Source organism: Falco cherrug, chromosome Z (genome assembly GCF_023634085.1).
Source record: "Falco cherrug isolate bFalChe1 chromosome Z, bFalChe1.pri, whole genome shotgun sequence".
Classification (NCBI taxonomy): domain Eukaryota; kingdom Metazoa; phylum Chordata; class Aves; order Falconiformes; family Falconidae; genus Falco; species Falco cherrug.
In genome coordinates, this window is record NC_073720.1 from 21,229,511 (window position 1) to 21,242,557 (window position 13,047).

The 13,047-nt window shown below is 41.4% G+C and overlaps 1 protein-coding gene across 4 annotated transcripts in view; it reads right to left on the reverse strand.

Moving 5' to 3' along the window:
- PDE4D (phosphodiesterase 4D) overlaps window positions 1–13,047 on the reverse strand; it is a 624,925-nt gene that overhangs the window by 47,062 nt on the left and 564,816 nt on the right. For all 4 annotated transcript variants that reach the window (XM_027808274.2, XM_005432720.4, XM_027808288.2 and 1 more), the window contains one exon: window positions 6,200–6,312. In XM_027808274.2, coding sequence (XP_027664075.1) covers window positions 6,200–6,312 — 113 coding nt within the window. The remainder of the gene's footprint in view (window positions 1–6,199; window positions 6,313–13,047) is intronic.

A 13,047-nucleotide genomic window follows, 5' to 3' on the forward strand; every position in this document is an offset into this window, starting at 1 on the left:
CTGGATATCCAAGTTTTTTAAATCTGAGAAGCAAAACAGAGATGCTGCCTGCTCTGCAACAATTTAGTCATGACAACAGATTTCTTTTCTACTATTACATTTCCAGCACATATTTTTCATGTGCAATAGCTGAAACCCAAGAGAATGACTGATGTTTAAATAATCTTAAATGGATATGACAACATTATCCTGCCCCCTAATTGGAAACAGGTCACTAATCGGTGGCTATGACAGAAGAGGGTATAATTTTATTCTGGCTGAGCTTCTAGATTTGGAAAAAGTATTGCAAAAAATTATGCTCTTACACATGTAATTTCTGTAGACAAGCTCCTATCCATGTGACAAACCTGTCCCCAGAGTTGGCAGCAAGAACTCAAAAAAGACAATGCTAAAAACTAGCCTGTTAAAAAACTGAACTAGTGGCATAAGCCATGTTTATTAGTTCCATAATCAGCCTACCTAGGCTCCTGCAAAATTACCAACCACCACAGCACTTAAGCTTTTCCACAAAATAAGACAAGGATAAAAACAGATGAATGGACTGAATCAGAAGTCACAGCCTGTTGTTAGCTCCATATATTCTGGTCAGGGAAATCCAGAGAGCTACTGCTAGCCTGCGGGAACACGATGCTGTTTCTCTATCCACTGAGTGCCTGTGAAGAGCTGCCAAGAGGCTGGAGGTGCCTTCTGGCCCCCTCCTCTTGCCCCAGCAAGGGTCATGCAAGAATGCAGGCAGCAGGGCTCTCCCCTCCTCCTGGGAAAACACAATGAAGGTAACACAACTTGTGCTTAAGTGTGTTAGGGAATTTACACACGGTCCATTATTTGAACCAAGTTTAGCCTCACTCTTTCCCCAGATATTTCGTTAGTCAGCCTCCCATTGCCTGTGTGGACTTTTTAGCACTGTAAAGGAGGAAAGGAAAAATACTTTTTAGCAGCAGGAAAATGTGATTATAAACCAGCTCAAATTGGCAGTGGAGGGACTTTAACGTAATGTCAGGAGGGAATGTTAGAAAAAAAAAAAAAAGAAACTGAACAGATTTCAAATTGTCTTTGTTTCCATCAAGTGTAATTTTAGTTTACGTTAGATTTTTACAGGTAGGTAATTTTTTTACAATAAAATACCATTAAGATTATTGTTTGAGTACATGTAATGGGTGACAAGTCCAGGGCCATAAACATAAACCAAAATTCCATTAACATTTGCTCGGAGTGTTACATTATCATAGTCTTTGGAATTTAGTTGATTGATAACATTGATGCTTTGGGTATCTTCAAAGCAATCAAAATCTCAGAAAGGTTTGGGTTTTTTTTTAATAGTAACCAGCACTAGCATCCATCTGTAAATAGATCTGCTTTAATCTGTAAAAAGATTTGCACATACTGGTATACAAGTTGGACAACTATAATTTATACTTAAAAAATAGTTTCATAGTTAACATGGTTAAACTAAATAAAACCTAAATCTTCTTAGCTTTGACACCTAAAAAAGCTTCCTGGAGAAAAGGAATTCACTTAAGTTTGTAGCAGGAAAGAAATACCCATGAATAACCTTTTCCAAACTCTTGTTCATTACCAGCTATCACCAAATCCTGCAAAACCACTGTCATGTGCAGTAGACTTAAAACTAAAAAGCAACCTGAAACTTCTTCCACATCTAAAACCAGACAGCCAGACACACAAAAGCAACACACTAGACAAGTTTGCAAAAATCATCATTACAAATTACAAAAAATACATTTCTGTGTTATCAGTTTCACTGTAAGTATTCCTCCACATTTGACTAACTTGCAATTAATACTGTCTAACAGAAAGTGGTTCTTGTATCTTTATTATTACCATTCTTCATTTATTGATTGTCTGTCACAGAATAATTCTCAGATTCCAAATCAGGGACTTAAGCTAGGTGCTGACAAACTGCACATGGGAAAGAGATGGTTCTTCTCCCACAGAATTTAAAGTCTTGGCAAAAAAAAAGCAGGTTATTCATTAAAAGGAGATATTTTTTTAATTTTTTTTTTAAATGTCACTCTGCAGCCTGCAAGTTCTAGAAAGATCATTTGCTTACACAAGTGTATCAAAGCGTACCTGTGTCTAAAGTTAAAAACCACAACCAGCAAGCTAGTAGCCACCTAAAAACTATCTTTTTCAACAGATGCTACTCACAGCTCACTTTAGCAGAACCTTCTATGGGTTAGCATCTCTGGAAATCAAAACCGTTAAATAGAGGCATCTAATTATGCCTTGGGATCCTATCTCTAGTGACCCAAACTGGTAAAGTATTTCCTGAAATGAATTTATTTCTGTTTGAGTAAGCATCATGCAGAAAAACACAATACAGCCACAGTCCACTGATGTTAGCCAATATTAACAGCACATCGTATAGAAAATCACAAATACGTCTGCAAGAGTGAAAGACATTTCAGCTGATTTTCCAAGTTTAGAAATTTTTCTAGTTTCAGAGCCTTTCAAGACATTACAGGGTTTCTAGAGGAGTATGAGGATGACAAACTTCCTATGCTTTTAAAAAGATGCTGGGATTCTCTTGTTAGTACCCAATTTCAGAAGCTGGTGTTTAAGAAAACACCAAGTACTGTAATATTCATGAAAACATAGCAACTGACAATACTTTTAAATACTATGTCCTTTTGAAATCAGACTTATTTACGAACTATGCCCATGGGTGCATCACAGATCTATCCATCAGTTACTTCATGTGCAATGCCTCCAGGCACTTGGAAATGTTGCTTATCACAGGAATGGCTGTGAAATGGGAAATCATCTGGATATTACAGTCATCCTGGCGTAACTTCAGCAGCCAAGCATCATGGCTGGCTTCCTACAGAGCCGACCTAGAGCACATTTTCAAAGTTTCTGGGGTTACACTTCCTGCCACAAAATGCTGGGGCTCATCCACAGGCTGCAGAGCACACTATGCCTACTGCTCCCAGCAATTTTAAGCAGGGAGAATGAGGATCTTTTCGTCTATCTGCATTGCCCCACTTGTGGTCATCCAAAGCTGCAAGCTGGCATGCCATAAACTGCTGCTAATTGAGCAAAAGAGACACCTAAATAAAATACATACCCTTGGAGCAGGATAAGCTAACAGAAGATCTATGCAGGCATTACTGACAAGAAGGGGATTCCACACAGATGCAATCAATGGTTCAGACTGCCAACTCACTGCCCAGAGAGGGACTGGAGATGAGACTGACTCCCTGGCCTATTTCAGGCATTCAGGATGCACAATAGTTCCCTCCCTGGGTATTTTTCCCTCTTCTATAACAGCCTTTGCATGATGGGTAAAAGCTTTTGCCTGGTGCACGGCTACATTCGTATGCTACTCCTTATGCCTCACACATGTTCACATAAGTAAGGAAACACTGACAAACATGATGTTACATATAAAAAAAAGGGGGGGGGGGGGGGATGACACGACACTGAGGATAAATATGGGAAGCTGAGAATCTGGCAAAACAACCCCACAATCAACCAATCTTGTGGGGTTGTTCTTAAGGAAACCCAGGGAAAGGGAAAGAGGGAAACATGGTGAGAAACCATGTTCTGTACCAACAATGTTCTTTTTCTTGGTCTTCTCATCTGATTTTATACGACTCATTTTTGGGTTACAGAACTGGGTACTCTTGAACATTCATTGCTGTACTAAAGTCTACGTCCTCAGCCTTGAGCAAAGTTTCTCTGCTTCAGTTTCTCTACAAACTAAACCAGTATCATTTACCTATGTGTTTCATTGAGATGCCACAGTTTGCAGCTGTATTCCAGTAGGAAGTGCTGTATAATATATGCTGGATACGTTTTACTGATCAGAAATAAAATCATTCTTTAGAACAACCTGTTACACACGTAAAATTAAAATCCTTCTGCATTAAATTTTCTCATATTATTATATGGGCTTGCTGATGTATATTCAAGATTGTTCACATTATGGATAATGGCACCAATTTACCTTTTATTTTAATTTATTCAAAACAAAATTAAAAACCCCAAACACTGAAATATGTCACAGATTTCTATACAGGGGGGTAGACTTTCCAAAATCGTGGGGGAAAGATTACCTCAGGAATTGAATATGACCTGCAGAACCAAAGAGCAGCTATTCCTTTCCAATATAGTAATACCAGTTTTTTCCTAAATATTGCAACATGAAACAGTAAGTAGCAATAAAGTGCTTTAGACATGTACATCTATATTTGATATATCAAACAGACTGAGGACTGAGTAGAAATTACTGCAATATAGAAATCCTGGTTTTGATGTAAAGCTTGGCAACATTATTACTGACCTTCAGATTAACTATGCCAACTAGGCTTACTGTGTACCCCACATCCATCTCGTGTCTGTATGATCTTATGCTGGAAACAACAAGATCAAAAACTTTTTCTGAATCACATATTCCTTTTCATTTGAATAAACACGCATGAAGAATTTTTATCCTGTCACCTATGGCAAACAATTAACTAGTTCAAACAAATACAAACAAAACATAGTATCAGATATAGCACCTTTGTGTTTACTTAAAGATGCAAAGCAGCTGTGATGTTTTATTTTAAGAACAGATGCTTTTCAGGTAAAAACCTGAATATACTTGGCAAAACTTAAGACAAATCAATTCACAATTATTCTAGAAACAGCTTGTCCTTATTGTTCATACAACACACTGCATATCTTACCTGTTACAGGGAGGTAATAAGTAAATACTTGAAGAAAGTCCAGGATCTTGTGAAAGAGTGGCTATGCAGACATCACAAGTGAGGGAACAGACAGGTGTTCAAACTTGTTAGCAATGAGAGATCAGGCCCTGCATATCAGCCTGATTACTCCCTTCGAAAACAAGGATTCAAATAGTGCTAAACAGACCCTGAAACTCTTTTTGTAATTTGCCGGTACATAGGCAGTATGCCCATAATAATGACATCTTTCAACTGGCAATAAAAACTGGTAACACAGTTCGGAGAATAGGGAAATGCCAGGCAGATAACTCTTAGAACAGAGATGTAATTGCTGCTAAGAGTCTCTAAAGACAAGAACAGTAAATGGGATATTATATTATGGGACTAAACTACAAAAGAGTACAAATACCTCACACTTTTACATGCAGGCTGAGTCGAACATGGACTTAAAAACAGTGAATAAGAAACAGCAGATATCTGACAAAGGCAGTCAGAGCAAGACAGCAGAATTTTAAGAAGGTGTAAGCCAAATAAAATATGCTTAGTATTTTGTGACTTCAGAAAACAACTAATTGCAACTAAAATGGTTATCAGCTGCTTTCGCAGACACGAGAGGCAAACCCAGAGTACTTAAACCTTTCTTCTTCTCTCTCATTGAACATGTAGCTCCACACTCAGTTGACGACAAATACAAAAATAAATTCTGAAGCAAGACAGCAGGCTTATTAATTGGGCTTTAAAAATTAACTGTAGCAACATAACTACATATTGCTTGTAAGCCAAAATCATTGAAGAAAGTGAACTTATGAATGGAGCATGTGGCAGCTATTTCAAGCTGTGAAACAAAAATACACACCCAGATCACAACAGATACTGGCACATAATTCCCTAGCTAGCACGCATCCTCAGCTTCCAGGAAGGGCAGGAAGAGTGCGCTCCGCCTCAGAAACACACCTCTGGGTCTGTCGTGACTATTGTGACTGCACCTCGGTTCTGAGCGTGGTCTTGTAACACATGAGAGTGGTCAGCACTACTGTTTACAAATAAATTTAGCATGCAGCTCCCCTGGGACCAACAATTAACTTCATCACCTCCTGACGCTACTTTCCACACCATTTTCTAGGAAAGATCCCTAGTTCAACCCCATGGGATGCTATGAAAAGAAAGAGCAACTGAAGGGCTTATCTTTTTGGCTTTGAAACTGAGACACACCGGGAAACGCTACCGCCTTCCGTCACCAGCATCCCTTTCACAGCTTGCCCTGGTATGGAAGGGCACTGCGCGCAGCCGGCAGCACCGGCCCGCCCGGCGTCCCGGGGACCGCGGCTGCCCAGCCCGGGGCTCTCCCACGCCGCGGACCCGCTCCCGCCGACACCGGCGTGCGCGGCCGGCGGCGCCGCAACCGCGACCCGCTGCGGGCACCGTCTGCGGCCCCGCCGCCCCCCGCCCCGGCTGACGCGACCCCCGCACCCGTCCCGCGGCACGGGGTCGCGGCCGCGGGCTCCTACCTTGTTGGAGGCCATCTCGCTGACGGAGTGCCTGGTCTGCAGGGTCTCCAGCTGGTCCAAGCACCAGTCCAGCTCCTCGAGGGTCTCGCTGGCCAGTTTTTGGTAGGCCTCCTCTGCGAAGAGACACGGAAAGGCGTACTCAGTTCGCAGGCGTTTCACAGGGCTAACGGCGAGCTCCAGCGGGCCCATCCGCCGCCGCCCGGTGCCCACACACGAGTGCCGCTCCCTCATATTGCCAGCCCGGCCGAGCCGCGGGGCCGCGCTCTTCCCGGGAATCACCGGGTCGGCCACCGCCGGCGCCGACAGAAACTTCCTGCCGGCCGCGCTCGCCGCCGGGCTCGCCTCGCCTCCCCTACCCGCCCGCCACAGGGTAGGGGGCGCGGCGGCGCCGGGGCGCCCCCTGGCGGGCAGCGCGGAGCTACGCGGGCGCGCTGCCGGTGCGGGCGCGGGCGCGGAGGACTCCGCCGCGGCGGCCACCGCACTATTGCGTTTCGCAGCCCCGGCGGCGACACGGCTGGGGGCGGGGGGCGGCCCCGGCGGCCTCGCAGGTCCCGGGCGGGACCCGCCGGGCCGGCCTGAGCCGCCGCCCCTGTGCTTTCTTACCGAGCCCGGGGGGCACCATGAGAGTCAACGGGCTAGTGCTTATACAGCGTGGGGAAGGTGTACGGGCGGGCGTCAGGTGCTTGGGGTAACGATGCTTGGAGCACCGGCGGCCAGCGGAGCGCTCGGTAGCGGCGGCAGCGCTCGCACTCGCGGGAAAGCGCGCGCGTGCACGGAGCGTCACGTGGATGTCAGCGAAGAAGGAGCCGCTGAAAGTTTTGGAAATGGACCCGGCAACGCCGTATGTGCAACGGGCCCGACAGCGACGCAGATATTCGCGGTTTAACCACAATCGCTCTGTGCCGCATTGGAGCCAGGCAGGAGTTTCCCTTACAGAGAGGCAGGCACTCCCTCCTATCAGCAACTCTCCGACAGCAGATCTGCTGGTATGCAAACAATTTCAGAAAAATAATTCCACATCTAGGGTGCCAGCCTCACCTACAAAGCCTAGCGCTTTTTTTTCTTTTTTCTTTCCTTTTTTTTTTTTTTCCCCCTGACGTAGATCTGAAGGGGCGAATACTTCACTACACTAAACTCAGCGCTGAGAAGAGTTTCAGCCCAAGCATGCTGTCTTGCAAGCTGTGTATCTGAAACACAAGTTTTGAAACTCCTGGCACGGGTGATCCTGGATCACCTACATGCAAATGTAACCCCAAGGCACAGAAACGTTTGTTCAGTGGGCTTGTTATTGCCATCTAAAACATCTCCCTTAACTTGTTTCACATCACATTATCTGTACTTTCAAAATGTCAGACAAGCAAAAAATCAAGCAAACAAATTAACTAAAACACATTTTTAAATGAAACACCCCAACACGGACCACTGCCAAATAGCTCTGTGCATTACTGTTCAGCATCTAGGGTATTAGTTTCATATCTTTACATTTCAGAATATGTGCTCAAAAACTTCAGATTCTTTCATAGCTGTTAAACCTCACATACTTGTGGTTATTGCAAAACCACTCCACCGTTATGAATAATGTCCATTTGCCTCAGGAAAAAGGCAATGTGAGAAGAAAAGGTTTGGACTGAGATTAAGTAGCAGAACTATTTAAAGAAAATTTTGCAGTGCCTGCCTGTATTGTGAGTAACCTGCCACTTGAGCAAACACAATGCTGATACTCAAAAGAAAAATAATCCACATTGAATTGTAAACATGGTCTTTCAGACTTGTCATACCTCCTACAAATTCTATCAGATTCAAAAGAATTCCCCTGGCAAAAAAAATCAAGGCTTTTCTAGCTTGTTTAGCTATCAAAAGAGAATCTGGGACGTTCTGCAACACACAGACATCACAGCTGACTAATTCTTGAACATGACTGGTTTACTGACTTTATAGTATAGATTTCATCAAGATCAGTACTGGAAACAGACATAACTTTGTTTATAATATGTTTGTAAGTAGACTGCATTAAAAGCTTTTGATGAAGTGGAGATGTGGTTAAAGTATGCATAATTATCTGATGACCTTATACAATTATGTAATTGAGGATAAAAAGCATAATGAAGATACTTTGTTGCTAGCCTACAGCCTACCCTCCAGAAGTTCTTGAAAATCAGATATTGGGAAACTTAAGAGGGTTGAGGGTTTTTTGTTGGTTTGGGTTTTTTTTCCCACAAGTAAGCATCATCACTTCTAATACTCAGGAGAGTAAAAGGCTAAGATTTTCCGAGAAGTATGAAAACAACAAAATAAACTTGACAAATACCATATTTAGGTAAATGTAATAAAACACTCAGTTTGTTACATATCTTAAAACTTGTTATCAATGTAGCAATAACACACATTACCAACAGTACCTTACATCCAGGAATCCTTATCTACTATCCACCTTGCCATATATCTCAAAGCACATTAGAAAGCAGAATTCATCACTCACATAGAAGTCCCATCACCCTTAGGATATTTCTTACGATCTGTTGTTTCTGACGTCTGCACTTCAAGAGTCTGTGGCTGCGGTGGGGACTTGACTGACCACTGAGACTGAGTAAACTTCTGATGGCCACCGCTCAGCTAAAGACTTGCTGGACTCAGCACCTCCTGCCAGTTCTCAGACTGCAGAGCCGTCAGTCCAGCCCTGATAGCTTAAATGGAAATAAAAGGGTTTCTAACTGGTGACAAAGTACCCATCAAACAAGCACGGGCCGCTTTGTTCCTGCAGTTCTGAAGGGCAGAACAACCATAGGAAAGCTTTTTTCTAAACAGTACTGAAACTCTAAATTTGGGCCACACTTTTGTTGTTATACAATGTGGTGGAAAATGTTGTCGAGGTTAACAGCTTTTCAAGTATAACACCCTGTCACCACTAAGCTAAGAATAAAAAAATAATTATCAGCCATGCAGCTTTGACAGCCTCACAACAATTTTTCTGACCTCTTTCTTACCTCTAAGGTAGCACTCTGTAATTATGCCTAACCAGGACTGATCTACTTACCATTTTTTTTGGAATAGGCATATGATCACCCTTCCTCTCCCCGCCAGCCCCCACCCCTGCCTGATGAAGTCCTAAACTAGATTAACTTCTGTAAATGAGAGGGTTTTGAAATTTCAAACGTTTTTTAATATTAATAAAAGGGAGAGAAACACAATTTAAACACCAGTTGCTTTAAGAGTTTGCACATTATTTCATATATGCTTTAAAAAAAAAAGGAAGTGACAGCAAATGTTCTCTTTACAGTTCACAGATTACCACAAACAATTCCACCACATGTAGCTTTCGGTACAGTACATGGAAAAAAACAAATGAAAGGCTAGCAGAAAGAAAAAGGTCTGCCATAATCATTTATCGCTGCACACCTGTTTTTTTTAAAAAGAGTGTTCTGCTGCTTGTTTTTATAAAAGACTTAATTCTTAGCACACCTAACACTCCACCAGAGATAGCTGTACTTATATTCTCACACTTATTCAGGAACAACTTCTGTTCAAAATTTTCATAGGGGAAATTTACTATATGGCAATAATAGGAACAGTGTCCACATTATTTAAGTTCATCATGGTTCTCATATATGGTGTCCCAATACTCCCAGAGAACGAAAAGCAGTATTAGACTTTTTTACTAGCGCTCAAGTGTATTTATACCAACCTTTGTAGTACTTTGAGGAAATTCAGCACAGCAGAATGAAAAGGTAAGTACAGCATCTTCATTGTTGTCCAATTAGTTGAGATTATCTGAGTGATGCAAAGAGACTGAAGAAGAGTTGTCTTGGCAAGCACCCAGCCAAGGGCTTTAACCACTGTGTTGCCTTAAAATGGGAGTGTCTTGGAGGCAAGACAAGGCCATGGCTGAGCAGTGGTGTGATCCAGATAGGCTCAGCATTTGTCCTTTCGGTGTCCAGGCAGCTGGAAGAAGTTCTGGAAACCTCCAGGCTACTCTAAATGAAGATAAGCTGAAGATCTACTTTGAGGACCAGACCCTGGACAACTTTCCTGAATTTTCCGATGGTCTTTTTGCTCTTCTGCCTAGTATAAGTTTCAGGTTTGGTGCCACAGAATTGCTGGGCCAAGAGTTTCAGTTTCTCTTACTACTACAGCATTTTTAAAAAGTTCTCTTTGGCTCAAACTAAGATTTTTTTCTGTAAATGGGGATGTTCATGCTTAACTGATGACCTCTATATTGAGCTGACTGACATTTTAGTCAGTGTTGGCACATTCTATTAAACATAGCCGTATTAACACTGATTCAGTGTAGAAATAGCATCCATTTTCTTAGTCACTCTTTTACAACTGAAAAAAAAAACACTTTGCTTTTAGGTTTTACTGAGAAAATTTTAAATATTGTGACTTAAAAGGCTATCTTTGTGGAGTGTTCATATGTTGATAAAATGTGGTTATGAATAGTATTTTTTTTCCTAGAAATTGCAGATATCCCTCCACAATCACAAGTAAAACAAAATACTCTTGATCAGATTTTGGAATGAGCATCTGGGAAGACAACTCAGCTGCATCAGATTTCTCAGAAACTGTTTTGATGGTCCCACTCTGAACACTCACTTTTTTCCATGCCAGGAATCTCTCCAAGTTTCCATTCCAGTGTAGAAAAATCCTTTGTACCAGTTAGTAGCCTTATGCATAGCTGGACTGTGTCCAAATGACTAGGACTATTCTTCATTCAGGATGTGATGATCTGCAAGACTGCCCCAACGTACTCCTTTATACAATGCCAGTAGCACTAGCCTTAAGCTATGGAAAGTGCCTTATCTCCTTGAACTCAGTATGTAGTAACCTCTAGGAAATAAAAGGAGCAAAATGATAAAAGTCCAGTTATGCACAACTTGTCAAAACACTTGACTACACTTACAAAAAAGGACCATATGAAGAAATACACACACAAAGCTCACATTAAATTAGGATCTAGGAAAAAAGGTGGGGTTCTCCCCCCTAACATTTTGTATTTCTGCCATGATGTCAGAGAAGTCCACTATGCTATAAAATGATCTCTATACCCTAAGACTGTATTTCAAGGGCAAAGATATGAATAACATGTATTTGTATTCTCACAAAGCCAGGTAACAGGAAAGTTGCAGATAACTGTAAAGAAGTTACTTGGGTCTTAGAACAGGCCTATTATGGTTAGTTCAGAGTAAAAAAGGCACTCCTGACTTACAAATATAGAAGAACTGTATCATTAGGCTCTCACTATGTAGTTCAGGTTCATTGTGTGGGGATGGGGATATTACATGTGCTATGTTACTCTGGGTTTTTTCTGTTAAAATATTTGATCTACTTCTTGGAAGAAGCTTTGAAGTGAAGTTACTAGTACTGATATAATTTGTTCTAAAGTCTAGAAGTGTTTCTGCATTAAGTATTTGCAAATTCATCCTAAGAAACAGTCTTGCAATGCCATAGTAGCACACCAGACTACCAGAAAAGTATCCATCATTGAAGCCAAGCAAGAAAACACATATCCAGTACATACTGTGTATTTAAGTAATTCACTGCTTTAATGACAAGCCACATCAAAATGCTTGCACTCTTTGCTTTTATCTAATATCCAGCAAGGCTAAATTAATTTTCTTCTGTTACCACACATCCCTACCCAGTGTGCCCTTCCCCACTGACCACTTTGGCAAGGGACTAACACATTCCTTACTCCACGGCCTGTAAGAATGTGCCAGAGGATCACTATCACCCAACCACTGTTGAAAAGTAAGCCCTTCCAACAATCAATCAACCTTGGTCAAAATAAAGAAAAAGAGGAAAGTTCTTGATTTTCAAGTAGCAAAATATCCTCTGCATTAATTTTTATTGCTTTCTTTCCATGAACAAAATGCATTTTTTGGGAAAAAGTCTGTTTCATTTCTACATCTCTTTTTTTCCCAACAGTTGTAATTGTGTTGATGCTGTACTCTGAGAATGGATTCATTACTCAAGCTGCTTTCTTATCCTATTTCTTTTATTATACAAAAAAGATTTTTTCTATGTGAGAGAATCTATCATCAAGACTAGTTCACCCTGTAGCTGTAAAACAGTTTGTTTCTGAGAAGGATACTGCTATTAATTCATAATGAGAGGAGAGATTTTCAAAATAGAACAAATTTAGAGGCAATGGGACAAACTGAAACACAGGAGGCTCCCTCTGAACATCAAGAAACACTTTTTTATGGTAAGAGTGACTGAGCATTGACACAGGTTGTCCTGAGAGGTTATGGAGTCTTCGCTTGGAGAACTTCAAAAGATGTGGCCCTGGGGAACTGGCTTTGGGTGGCCCTGTTTGAGCAGGGGGATTGGAACAGATGACCTCCAGAGGTCCCTTCCAACCTCAACCATTCTGTGATTCTGTGGTTAAATGAGCAGTTGAAAAATAAAAGCCATGGCAAAAAGTGGGTGATTCAAATAGCCAAGCTGTCATGCTTACCATTTTGTAATGGTTTCTGACCCTAGTAGAAGCGATCAAAAGATATTACAGAGTCTCCATTAGGATTTTGCTGAAGAACTCAATTAATACATATTATTATGGGCATTAGGATGAAAGCAAGCAGTAATAATCACTAAATCTATATGTGTTAAACTTTACTGTTAAAAAGACCAACTAACAATTTTGGTTTTCCTATTTTCTTAGAACATACGTTCAGAAGACAAATAGCTCAAGTTTCTGTCAAAAGACAATACAAGCCTATTAGAAACCATGAACTTTACTTTTAAGCAGATTACTGCTGGTTTCATCTGAGATGTCAATAGCTCCAAGACCCATAATGTCTATTTTGTCACAAAATCTTTATTACCAGATGGAACTTGTTTAGACTAGCTGA